The sequence below is a fragment of the Cyprinodon tularosa genome, unplaced genomic scaffold (genome assembly GCF_016077235.1).
Source record: "Cyprinodon tularosa strain WSP-4 unplaced genomic scaffold, ASM1607723v1 ctg1067, whole genome shotgun sequence".
Classification (NCBI taxonomy): Eukaryota; Metazoa; Chordata; class Actinopteri; order Cyprinodontiformes; family Cyprinodontidae; genus Cyprinodon; species Cyprinodon tularosa.
In genome coordinates, this window is record NW_024037857.1 from 120,003 (window position 1) to 134,423 (window position 14,421).

General features: G+C 38.2%; 1 protein-coding gene across 1 annotated transcript; it reads left to right on the top strand.

Annotated features, from left to right (window-relative positions):
- Positions 1-1,629: 1,629 nt before the first annotated feature.
- muc3a (mucin 3A, cell surface associated) lies at positions 1,630-13,055 on the top strand (the record flags this gene model as incomplete). Its single annotated transcript, XM_038288197.1, has 10 exons — positions 1,630-1,844; positions 4,746-8,168; positions 8,269-8,384; positions 9,442-9,503; positions 9,666-9,708; positions 9,796-9,833; positions 11,098-11,216; positions 11,322-11,378; positions 11,697-11,866; positions 13,005-13,055. Coding segments are annotated over exons 1-10 (4,146 nt in total), but the record flags the coding sequence as incomplete, so codon positions are not given.
- Positions 13,056-14,421: the final 1,366 nt, after the last annotated feature.

The following is a 14,421-nucleotide window of genomic DNA, read 5'->3' on the forward strand; positions in this document are numbered from 1 at the left end:
CAAATAATTTCACTTAAACATCCTCTCCATTCACTGAAAAAACGATCTAGAAATAAGTAAAAATATCTTAAGTGTATTTCTCCTGAATTTAAGTAGGTAAATGAGATAGTTTGCCAATGGAAGGAGTATTTTTACTCTTAAAATAAGATAATTAGATAATATGCACTTGAAATAAGACAATGCAGTTTTGTTTTCTTATTCTAAGTGTAAATTGTCTTGTTCCATTGGCAGAATGTCTCTTTTACCTCCTCAATCAAAGAACAAATGCACTCATTTAAAGAAAAGATGACTTATCTAGATTTCGATTTTTTTCCAGTGTTTAAGAAATGCATTCAATACACTTAAAGGATTCTTATTAAGCAACTTTTTGTTCACCCCTTTAGCAGAAGTTGTTTCTCAAAACAAGAAAATTAGATCCTATTTAGAACATTTGTCTCATTTAAAGCAGAAAAATGTTTTCCAGACGAGATAAATTGGATTGGACAGAACAAAACAACAGAAAGAAATAAATGACCCAGATTTGTGGTGTTTGTTTCACTGCTTCGCCAGAAAATGACCCTTTGCTGTCGTCACATGGCAACAGATCCCACCTCGGCTGATAAAAGGTGCTCACTAAAAGACAGAAAGAGACCCAGTTTTGACATAACATATCTGATAAGAATTTACAGCTTTTGAACCGTAATGTCCAACAGTCGTAGGGCGCGGTGCAGCGAACACCTGCATGACAAGCTAAGATACACGTTTATTTTTAAGAAAAAAAAGAACAAAACAAACCTTAATCTACTGGTGATCTGAATAAATCTGCAACTTTACTGTATAAATAATAACAAATGTCTGTTTATTAGCACTGATTCATTAATCTCTTACTGAGCTTTTTCTGAAGAAAACAAAGATAATTGACATTAAAAAAAAAGAAACTGCAAAAACCACAAATAATAAACATTTCTTAGACTGAATGTATTTGGCCTCAATTTAAGCAATAAGAATAAAGTATTTTCTGCTGAATTTAAGATCTTTAGGTGTTGCGCACTTGATATAATTTAAAATCTGAAATATTTTCTCGCTTACCTTCTAAAATCAAGGCAGAAAGCAATTATTTTATTAAAAAGAAATAGAAAAAAACAAAATATTAAATCTGTGTTTTTAATGTTCATCTCTTATAGTCAGAATATTTTTTATCATCATTGAAGTATTAATCCTTTAAGTACTTTTTCTAATACATTAGTTGTTCCCGGGGCGCCGCACAATGGCCGCCCACTGCCGCCCCCTTGGGGAGCCCACTGCTCCCCAAGGGGGCGGCTTAAATGCAGAAGGTGAATTTCTCCAATTTGTTCTCTATTTTTCAGATATGAAAGGTTTAGTTTAGTTTGGGTTTAAACTTTCTGACGCTTAGTGAAGTGCGGTGTGCAAAGTGATGATGCAAGCGGTCGACCTTGGCTGTGACTTTGAGCCGTGACTGAAGTGAATGAATTACTGCAATTATTGTGAAATGGCGAACGATGGGAGGTAATGACATCGGAAACTAGATGCAATAAACTGGTGACTCGCTCAGTGTCATTTATATTATTGCTCTTATCTCTATAGTAGAACATGTTGCTTTACATAACACCTGGATTATGGGTGGGTTCCTTATTATAGAGGGTTATCTTCTGAAGAACGCCACTTTGTTCAGCAAACGATCTGGGATGTGCTGCGCGTTCGTGTTGCAGCCAGAAGGACTTTATTTATAAGATATTCTTTTTTTCCCTCTCGTTCGGCTTTGATAGTGAACATTCAGATGATGGCCTTTTCTCTACGTCTGATGATTTTCCCTTTTTTGATCATTGGCTTGTGTTTGGTCAGCGGTAAGATTCACATCTGTTTCCCATTAAGATGCTTAGAAAGGAAATTAATGTTATATTTTATGATGTTTTAGTCAATTAATTCATTTGTAAATACATTTATATCAACTTTTTCTTTCTATATTTATAAAATTTTAATATTTAATTATCACGATGATGTAACAGTCTATAAAGACATGTGTAGAATCTTATCGTGGGTCTGTTGTAAAACATATGATACAAACTTAGGTTTTATTTACCCATCTTAGGTCGTATTTTTAACTGGTTAAAATAACTAAATCATTATTTAACATTGATTCCCAAAGCCGGAGTCAAGGACAGGGTCTTTATAGAAATTTAAACCAAACTAAGGTCATCGTCATCATCAGTGGAGAGCTTTAAAACAGCTAAAACAAAGTGCTGAGCACAGCTAAAAATAATAAAATATAAAATAAGGCAATGATAAAAAATTGTTTAAGCTAAATGTTAAAAACCAGTGAATAAAAGAACATTTTATTTAGAAATTGGGCAGTGAAGAAGCCGATAAAACGGGGATAATGAAGCATTTTGAAGATGTCAAAAAAATCACCTTGAAGTAGGAAAACCAAATACGTTGTTTATTGATTATATTTTTATTATGCTAAAGGTGAATATGTTCTATTTAAAAAAGGTTTGTAATCAAACCAATAATTTATGGGTCAGAATTTGAAATGTTTGGAAATCTCTGATATAAATAATACATTTTAAATATTTCAAATTCATATTTTAATAGGGTGAAAATCTAAACAATTATGTGTCAGTATAATTCTGATGATTGAAAATAGAAGTTTTATTTGCGCCCGCAAGATGTCAGCAACTGGCTGGTTAGCAATCAATTAATCAATCAATAAATTAATCAATCAATCCTTTCGTACCCTAAACCCCTTTTTCAGCTGCATTGTTTATTTCACTATCTGTTATTTCATTAAAAATCACTGATAAAAATAAATGTTGAACCACTTTCAATGGGGAACATCTTATTCATACACATGACAGGGCATTTAGTGAGAAACACAGTCTAAGCTTTTCCCACTCACAAATAAAAAACATCCTTTATCCATCCATCCATCCATCCATCCATCCATCCATCCATCCATCCATCCATCCATCCATCCATCCATCCATCCATCCATCCATCCATCCATCCATCATCTTCCTCTTATCCGGGGTCGGGTCGCGGGGGCAGCAGCTTCAGTAGGGAGGCCCAGACGTCCCTCTCTCCAGCCTCTTGGTCCAGCTCCTCCGGGGGAATCTCAAGGCGCTGCCATAGTCCCTCCAGCGTGTCCTCGGTCTCCCCCTGGGTGTCCTCCCGGAGGGACTGGCTCAGTCCAGAACATTATGTCCATTTGTCTTGCTTATCTTAAAGGGTCTTTGGGCTGCTCTTTGTCTGGTCCCTCACCTAGGGCCTGTCTGCCCTGGGTGACCCCCCTCCACCACGATACGATGGCAGCTCTCCCTCGGGTTGCCATCTTATCATGAAAGAGAAAAAGAATAAAATATCCAACAGAAAATGATTTTTATTAATTAATTGATCATTCATTAAACTTCTTAATCTGCCATAAGAATGTTCTGGTATCATAACATTGAAACAGAGCCCTCACAAAGCACAAAATTTAATAAAGATCCTTTTACACTAACTTATCAAAATGTCAAATTAAAAGAAAAATAACAAAAATGAGGAAACTCAATATAAACTGTAGAAGAGAAAGTCACTAGTAACGTTAAATTAGATCAGAGAGGGCATGTAGAGGGCGCTATTTACAAAACCAGATGTCAAAATCAACACCAAGTTTTTTTTTATTATTATTTTTTATTATTTTATTTATCTTATGTGACCTAATCCAACCATGTCTTCTGCTTTTGTAGAAATATGCATACTTGCATATTATAAAATGGTCCAAATGTGCAAAGGTATTGAAAATGTGCAGCAAATACAAAAAGTACTGCAAATGCAAAATGTAGCTAGCTAACAAAAACATTTTTATCAAACATACAACACACATGCAAAGGAAAAATGCTGAAACAGAAACGCTGTGATGCTTGATTATGAAGATCAGCAAAGTACAAATGCACTGCTAAAACACCAATAATGCTAACACACAAAACAACAGAAAAGGCTGCAAGTAGCAAAAGTGACTAAAAGTTAAGACAACATGCAAACTAGCTCAAGATAGCAGAAGCTCTCCCAACCACTAGGGGGAGACGATCATCATATGGAAGCAAGCATTTAGTAAAGACATTCTTGATGCTCAAGTGTTTCAAAAAGATTCAAAGAGAAACTCGCCTTTTCTTTCTTTACTCCAAATGTCCTCTTAGCACAGATCCTGTTTAGATTTTTGCTCAATGTCAGGAACATAGACATTACTTCTTAAAAATATCTATAATCTCAACAAGCAAATGCTAAAAATTCCCAATCCCCTACACTACGAAAATCCCCATCACCAGTCTCCAACTTTTCGTTTGTTCTTACTATGAGAACAAGAAAAGCCATCACTCAACCAATGGAAGGTGGTCGTTAGAGGCTGATAGGGACAATGTTGACAGGTCATTGTTAAAAAGAACAAGCTCAAAGTTCAGTACACAATGATGAAAATGAACTAGATAACGTTCATAGTTGAAGTTTTCAAACCTATAAATGAACAACTTCGAGTTCATTTGGCAAATGAAGCCCCATTCCTCCACAAAAGAACCTCAAAATTACACAAAAATTAGGACAACTATTATTTCATTTCACAGTTATATATCCACAGCAAGTAGATTTAACTACTTCATTAGCAAATGCCACTACAGAGGCATCTACAACGCAAGAAGCTACTTTAACATCAGAGCAAACAACTCCCACTAATTCTGAGACAACTGAACTTGTAACTTCTACTGTATCACCAGGGCAAACTACTAGCTCAACATCTGAAGTTACTGAACCAACCTCAACTAGTCCATCTGATAGTACAACAACGGGGCCTGCTGTAACAACTAATGCAGCTGAAACACCAACAACTCCTGAGTCATCAACAGCTCAGCCGGCTGAAACTACAGTACAATCTCAACAAACAACGCCCACAGAGTCAGAAACAACTACATCTGTTGCTTCTACCGCATCCCAGGAGCCAACGACTCTTGATCCCACAACATCTGAAAGTACTGGGTCTACTTCAGGACCTGAAACAAGTCCATCTGGCACTGTAACAACGGAGCCTGCTGTAACAACTACTGCAGCTGAAACACCAACAACTCCTGAGTCATCAACAGCTCAGTCGACTGACACTACAGTACAATCTCAACAAACAACACCCACAGAGTCTGAAACAACTTCAATTGTTGCTTCTACCTCATCCCAGGAGCCAACGACTCTTGATCCCACAACATCTGAAAGTACTGGGTCTACTTCAGAACCTGAAACAAGTCCATCTGATACTACAACAATGGATCCTGCTGTAACAAGCACTGCAGCTGAAACAACAACAACTCCTGAGTCATCTACAGCCCAGCAAACTGATACTACCCCACAAACAACTCCCTCAGAGTCTGAGACAACTGTATCTGGTGGTTCTACAGTATCACAGGAGCCAACGACTCTTGATCCCACAACATCTGACAGTACTCAGTCAACTGTAGGACCTGAAACAAGTCCATCTGATACTGTAACAACAGAGCCCTCCGTAACAACTACTGCAGCTGAAACACCAACAACCCCTGAGTCATCTACAGCCCAGCAAACTGATACTACACCACAAACTCAACAAACGACTCCCTCAGAGTCTGAGACAACTGTATCTGGTGGTTCTACAGTGTCCCAGGAGCCAACGACTCTTGATCCCACAACATCTGAAAGTACTGGGTCTACTTCAGGACCTGAAACAAGTCTATCTGATACTACAACAATGGAGGCTGTTGTAACAACTACTGCACCTGAAACACCAACAACTCCTGAGTCATCTACAGCCCAGCAAACTGATACTACACCACAAACTCAACAAACGACTCCCTCAGAGTCTGAGACAACTGTATCTGGTGGTTCTACAGTATCCCAGGAGCCAACGACTCTTGATCCCACAACATCTGAAAGTACTGGGTCTACTTCAGGACCTGAAACAAGTCCATCTGATACTACAACAATGGAGCCTGCTGTAACAACTGCTGCAGCTGAAACACCAACAACTCCTGAGTCATCAACAGCTCAGCCGACTGACACTACAGTACAATCTCAACAAACAACACCCACAGAGTCTGAAACAACTTCAATTGTTGCTTCTACCGCATCCCAGGAGCCAACGACTCTTGATCCCACAACATCTGAAAGTACTGGGTCTACTTCAGAACCTGAAACAAGTCCATCTGATACTACAACAATGGATCCTGCTGTAACAAGTACTGCAGCTGAAACACCAACAACACCTGAGTCATCTACAGCCCAGCAAACTGATACTACACCACAAAGTCAACAAACAACTCCCTCAGGGTCTGAGACAACTGTATCTGGTGGTTCTACAGTATCACAGGAGCCAACAACTCTTGATCCTGCAACATCTGACAGTACTCAGTCAACTGTAGGACCTGAAACAAGTCCATCTGATACTGTAACAACAGAGCCCTCTGTAACAACTACTGCAGCTGAAACACCAACAACCCCTGAGTCATCTACAGCCCAGCAAACTGATACTACACCACAAACTCAACAAACGACTCCCTCAGAGTCTGAGACAACTGTATCTGGTGGTTCTACAGTGTCCCAGGAGCCAACGACTCTTGATCCCACAACATCTGAAAGTACTGGGTCTACTTCAGGACCTGAAACAAGTCCATCTGATACTACAACAATGGAGCCTGTTGTAACAACTACTGCACCTGAAACACCAACAACCCCTGAGTCATCTACAGCCCAGCAAACTGATACTACACCACAAACTCAACAAACGACTCCCTCAGAGTCTGAGACAACTGTATCTGGTGGTTCTACAGTATCCCAGGAGCCAACGACTCTTGATCCCACAACATCTGAAAGTACTGGGTCTACTTCAGGACCTGAAACAAGTCCATCTGATACTACAACAATGGAGCCTGCTGTAACAACTGCTGCAGCTGAAACACCAACAACTCCTGAGTCATCAACAGCTCAGCCGACTGACACTACAGTACAATCTCAACAAACAACACCCACAGAGTCTGAAACAACTTCAATTGTTGCTTCTACCGCATCCCAGGAGCCAACGACTCTTGATCCCACAACATCTGAAAGTACTGGGTCTACTTCAGAACCTGAAACAAGTCCATCTGATACTACAACAATGGATCCTGCTGTAACAAGTACTGCAGCTGAAACACCAACAACACCTGAGTCATCTACAGCCCAGCAAACTGATACTACACCACAAAGTCAACAAACAACTCCCTCAGGGTCTGAGACAACTGTATCTGGTGGTTCTACAGTATCACAGGAGCCAACAACTCTTGATCCTGCAACATCTGACAGTACTCAGTCAACTTTAGGACCTGAAACCAGTCCATCTGATACTGCAACAACGGAGGCTGTTGTAACAACTACTGGAGCTGAAACACCAACAGCTCCTGAGTCATCTACAGCCCAGCAAACTGATACTACACCACAGAGTCAACAAACAACTCCCTCAGGGTCTGAGACAACTGTATCTGGTGGTTCTACAGTATCACAGGAGCCAACAACTCTTGATCCTGCAACATCTGACAGTACTCAGTCAACTTTAGGACCTGAAACCAGTCCATCTGATACTGCAACAACAGAGGCTGTTGTAACAACTACTGGAGCTGAAACACCAACAGCTCCTGAGTCATCTACAGCCCAGCAAACTGATACTACATCACAGAGTCAACAAACAACTCCCTCAGGGTCTGAGACAACTGTATCTGGTGGTTCTACAGTATCACAGGAGCCAACAACTCTTGATCCTGCAACATCTGACAGTACTCAGTCAACTTTAGGACCTGAAACCAGTCCATCTGATACTGCAACAACGGAGGCTGTTGTAACAACTACTGGAGCTGAAACACCAACAGCTCCTGAGTCATCTACAGCCCAGCAAACTGATACTACACCACAATCTCAACAAACAACTGCCTCAGGGTCTGAGACAACTGTATCTGTTGGTTCCACTGGTTCAACATCACAACAGACTAACACCACGGTTCCAGAAGTCACACCTACAACAACAAAATCTACGACTACAGAGAAGGTCCCGACTTGTGAAAATGGTGGTACTCCGAATGGGATGATCTGTGTTTGTCGTCCTGGATTTGAAGGGGAAAGGTGTGAAAAGGTTCAAAGTATTTTGCCAGGTATAGTTGATTTACTAATTTTATTCCTCTCACACAAGAATTTTAAATCATTAATTGTTTTTATGTTTTACCTTTTAATTAATTTATTCTATTTTCGCAGATAAGTTTGAGCAGAAGGTGGTTGTTGTGGTGGTGATCATTAAGCCATTTATTCCAGCGTATAAGGACGAAAACTCAACTCAATACAAAGACTTTGTAGAGGACTTTAAAGAAAAGGTAAAGTAGAAACACATCCATGAGTGACAGAACTGTGCTGTTCTTGAATGCTCTGTTGTTTTTCTGGTCTGCAGAGACTGATGGGAGTTAATAACTATTTACTAAACTTTTCCATCTGGTCATTCAAACACATAAAAAATAAATTCAGACCTCAAAGAATTTAATTTTTCTGTTTTATGTCCTTGAATTATTTAGCAATGTGTCGTTGTACAAGGTAATTGGAGAACAAAATACATTATGTGACGTTAACTAATGTGATCTTAAATCATAATTTCAGAAAAATGTCTCGTTTTCTGTTACCTTCCATCTTTCTTTTGCAACCTGTAATAGAACATTAAAACAAAACATTTATTTCCCCCAATTTTTGTTCCTGTAGAACAAACTCACAACATTTAAAAGAAGTTAACTCACTCACTGGGAAAAATCTGAATATTATTACCATTAATTTTTACTAACAGTGTTGTACTTTATATTCCCCATTAATATTTATAAAGGTAGGAGCTTAGATACCGCTCACTGTAAGGATTGGTGGAAGTTCGTTGAGAGCCGAAATGCAGAGATGAGATTTAATGAGATGTAGATGGCAAAAGAAGAAAAAATCCAGGAATAATAAACAGTAACTTAAAATCAGGAGATGCAAGGGAGAAACACACTGGAGGATCAAAGCAATTAAGAGAATCCAGCAATGAGAAACAGCATAGGAGGAGTATATATAGGAGACAGAACAAATCAGCTGATAGGGAGCAGGGGTCTGGTTATTGATGCAGGTTTAACAAATTCAGATTTAAATCCACAACTTTAATTTGATCTAGCCAAAAGTCGGGAACTCTGAGTGTTTGGTTCCACAACGGCTGCTATGAATTAGTTCAATAATTTTTAACTAGGTAAAAAAACAAAACAAAATTATAATAGTTAGAATTATTTTTATATATATCTAGAAATGTTTACACATTTTTAAGTGGCCAAACTAAATGTTTTTTTTCCAAATAGGAGAACATGTTTACAGCAGGATGTTTTCTTTTAACTTTGTCAACACATTATTGTGTTTCCTTTCCAGATGAACAAAACCTACTACGGAAAAGTAAAACATTACAAAGGGATCCTTGTGAAGAAACTAAGGTAAAAAAAAAATCTATTGATGCCAACCATTTTATATGCTTGAAATTTTAGATATATTATTTTTAAATGAGGTACTTAAGTGATATGATGTAAGATAATAAAGTGTGAATAACTTGTGAAATGGCAAACTAATAATGACTTTCTTTCATTTCATTTTCTCAGTCCTGGGAATGCTGGTAAAAAACCAGATCACACAGTGAAAGAGGTAATGCCGTTTAAATACGTTATAACCAGCTGTTAATCCAGAGATTGGATTATATGACCGACTAATATCTTTTGTATCTTTTTTCAGAAAAGATCAGTCAAAGAGGATGCACCGCTGGCAGACGGGTAAATTACTCCAGATCTTATTGTTATAGAGTCTAATAAACAATACACTGCAAAAATAAGCTTCCTCTGCAAGCGGCTGTAAAATGATAATCTAGATGAAAATAAACTTTAATTAATAAGAAATAACAAACCGGATCAATAACAGAATGGATTCCAGGGTTCTGTTTCATGAAGCAGGTTTACTGAAAACTCTACGTTTTTTAACCTGAAAACAGGAAGACTCTGACTTTTCCATTTCTGTTGCCATAGTAACATCCTCCCAGAGCTAACCTGGTCAGCAGCAGGTTTTCTTCCTCTGTCTCCGCTCTCCTTACAGCCAATCACGCTGTTTTATTTCCAGAGATGGCAAAAGTACTCACTTTCCGTACTTGAGTAAAAGTACAGATACTTGTGTTAAAAAATACTCTGGTAAAAGTGGAAGTACTGATTAAACTCAAGTAAAAGTAACAAAGTACAGGCTTGTAAATGTACTTAAAGTATAAAAGTAAAAGTAGAAACCACTTTTTTCATGCTGTTGCCTACATTTTAAATGGATGTCTGCCAATAGGACTAGATCTCCGTTGTGTTCATTTTCAATCATCTCGTCGTCCATGCTACTATGCTAACGCCACCGCCACCAAGCTGCAATGATTTGCCGCCAATGAATACCGCCGAATCTGTCGATTCATCTTGTAGTGGTGCGTCAAATGCAACGTAGATTCCCATCCAGTTAGATTGAATTTGGTATTGATGACGTGAAAAATAATAACGGTAACTCCATTGAAATGATTCAAAACTAAAGTAACGAGCCAATTTTTTAAAATGTAAGGAGTAGAAAGTACAGATATTTGTGTAAAAATGTAAGGAGTAGAAGTAAAAAGTCGCCATAAAATTAGTAGTAAAGTAAAAATATCAGAAAAATCTACTTGAGTACAGTAACGAAGTATTTGTACTTCGTTACTTCCCATCTCTGTTTATTTCCTGATTTGGTCAGATCTTTGTCATAGTTCTGCGTATAAAAAACATATAATTAACTGGGTGTGTTACACATATCCAGTTTAAAAAGCAAACATTTCGTGTCCGTTTGACAAGGATCTTATTAAAGAATGATCGGCACTTTTTCACAGGGAATCAAATATTTATATGGAGAGGAGAAATTTCCAGGATCAAACGATCTTAAAAGTTTTTATATCTGCATATATTAGATAAATAACAGCAATGGAATAAAAGGGTTTAAATAAAAAAAATTAATGTCCTAATGTTAACAGAAATCTGTCTTTTTCAGTGTAACAGTGGACCATGATGTGGTTTTGGAAATTCCCAACGTTGACTATACACAACAATATGATGAAGGCGTTGACGACATAGTAGATGTCCTGGAAGAGATGGTATCGTGTGAAGAAGGTAATACTGAGAGTCTTTCTCAAAGAAATCACAAATCAAATGAATCTTCACTGCCTTATGTTTTCCTGTTGAGATCAAATATGGGTTTTCTTTCTCCTCTGACAGATTGTGAGCTTAGTGTTTCCAGCAGCGTTACCAGCAAAACTGAATTTAATGAGACAGGTAAGGGTTAAATTACTCTACAAACAAACTATTAATCCCTCAGAGTTATCACAGAATAAGAGTGTTTAGCTGATCGTAGAGGAATGTAGCCTAAATTCCCATCACTTGGAACGAGTCACATTCTGCAGCAAAGTAAATATTTAGGAAAGATTATTTTGGACACATAATGGATTTTGAATGATTATAAAATGTCTGTGAAAGTTATGAGCTGAAATAATATTGATCTGTGATTCTAATGACTCCTAGCCGCAGTCTTTCTGTCTGTGTGGACTTTGTGTTTCCGCCTAATGCTAAAATCTTGTGTCTTTGTTTCTTCAGCTGAATGTATGAAAAGAGTTAACGACGATGATCTAGCCCAATATTTCACTCCGACAACGTTAGGGAATGGATCCTTAGCTTGTCTAACCAGATGTAACCCAGAACACCCCACAGATCCTCTAAACTGCAAAAATGGGGGAAAGTGTACACTCTACAAAGACGTGGGAGAGGTCTGCAAGTACGTGGATTTACTTCTTTAACACTGGTTTCATTATTAAAGGTTTTTTATTCACTAGCTCACAATTAATAGTATTGTTTTTTTTATTTATATTCTAATCATCTTAGAAGACATTTTATCTTTTTTCATTTATCATTTTACAAATAATGTTTTAGTGCTGCAGAAATGAAGAATCTTAACTCACTAAGCTGTAGCTTATTGAGCATCAGAATAAACCGATTTATTTTCTCTCTCTACTTATCAGAATTGAAAATATATCTCAAAGAAATGAAAAAAAATGCTTTCTCATTTTTCTCTTTCTCTCTTCGGAGAGAAAGAGACCTGTGGTCCTTTGCCGCATGTCCCTCCCCCTCTCTCATTCCCCCTTTTCTGTCAGGCTACTGTCAGAAAAACGAGCCACTAGTGCCGTAAAAACTCAAAAAAAAAAAAAAAAACTGCTTCTCTGACGTCATCATGGGACATGTTCAGAACAGTCAGGCCACATTTATCTGCATTTTAGTTGTTTCTTTCTTTAGATTACGCACTATATAGCATGAGGTTAAAACGAAAACATTAAACTCAAAAAGACTAGATTTATGTTTAAAATCCAAAACCCAAAAAGTTAGCTCCTGGAAGTAGCGTAGCATCCCAATATTGTGCAAATCGGGAACAGAGTGATAAGACAGAAAGGATTTTAATGCATTTATTTTCTCAGGAAATACATTATCAAAGTCATAGGAAGTCATATTTAAATGTCAAATTATTCTGGCTTAAACATATATGTAAATGTTATCAGACCATATTGTCCCAAAAGTTAGAAAATGTGTATTAAAAAAAAAAATTCTGTCTTAAAATCTGTGTTTTTTTTCGTTATCTTCTGCAGGCCAGTTAGTTCTACGTCAGCCTGAACACCTAAATTCGGCCAATCATATATCAACGGTCATCTGTCAATCAAATGTTTTCGGTCATAGCATCTTGATTCATGTGTCGCAGCTAATATACGCAACGGTTGAAATCAGAATCCTTTCCTTTCCCATTGAGTTGCGTCCCAGTGTTCACGGGGATGGACGTCTGTGTCTTCGGCAGGCGTAGAGCTAACAGAACTGGCAGCGTTGCGAGGCAAGGGCTCAAACATGTACGGCTGGAAGCCTTCTACACCAAACCAAGCTTCTGCCGCCCTGGCGTCCTCTTCCACAACATCTTCGTCCCCGCTTTCCTCCTCTAAATAAAAAATGGATGACGGAGGAGACTCATCCACGACCTCCGACACTAAACTCTCCTCCTCTTGCATGTTTCCGCTGTCCATAGCGTTCCTTGACAGCGTCGTTTCTAAGTCACCAATTTAGTGCTACTTGGTCCCAATGGAATTTCCCATTGGGAACCTGCTAGCACTAAGTTGCTAACTGGTTAGCAAGACGCTGCCGACAAACCGGCCACAACCAAACGTGCTTGCGAACCTTCCACCACAACAATCCCGCCCCCTTGATAATCGACCAATCACATTCACTTTATTCACTCTTGTAAAGTTGGGCACCACTGGGAAAATTCAGAAATGAAACGGTTGGAACAGCCGCTTCCCTGCGACTTTAACCTTTAATACTTTAAAGTTTAGTACACTTACTAGGAAAAAAACGTAATTAAGGTCTTTTTTTACAAAATAAATGGAGGGAGACCTGGCTATAAATCTGGCTGCTTGAATAAGATGCTGGTACGGGTCGTGCTTCCGCGATGGATCGGGTAGTGACATGCAGAACTATAAATGATACATACAGACAGCATAGCATTTCCTGCCACCATCGTATTTGTTTTTTTTTTATATTTATCAATTTGTACATTTCAATAATTGCTTAACTTTTGAATGATTCACCCTTATGTTACTTCATTAGACTCCATTGTTTGTCTTAACTGGAATTTTTTTTTTCCCTCCCTAGTTGTACTTCAGTGGATAGCATCTGGTACCTGGGAAACAACTGTGACATGCCCATCCAAAAAATTCCTTTTTATGCAGGGTTGAGTGTAACCCTTGTCGTAATGTTGGCCGCCGTGGGAGGCCTGGTCGCTTACACTGTGGTCAACAAAAACAAACAATCAAAGTAAGTGGTCATGGGAATTTATTTGTTGAATAAAAACATGAAAACGCTAAAAACAAAGGAGGAAGACTGTTCATTGTTCCAGGGTGAAATGATGGCGCCAAATTTAGTCCTGAAACATTTCTTGCTCACCCTCTTTGCTTTACAAAAAGGTTTCTCGCCCCGAGATAACCTCAATTACCTTGGTTGATCGTTAGACCCAGAAATTGAAACAAAAACATAGATGTATTTTTTATTTTCGCAAGTTACATTAAACTTACTCAGATTCATGTTTTTTATCCAGGAACGGTGTTCTGTCAGATAAGCATACCCAGTCAGACCAGCATACCCATAGTCAATACCCATTTAGTTTATCCCTTTAGTTTTGTACAAAAAATACACTTTAAACTACCTCAACAGGTAGTCCTGTGCAAACAAACTATTTCATTTCGTACTTTTTGATGTGTATGGTGATCGCGCCCAGTGTTTCACCAATTCA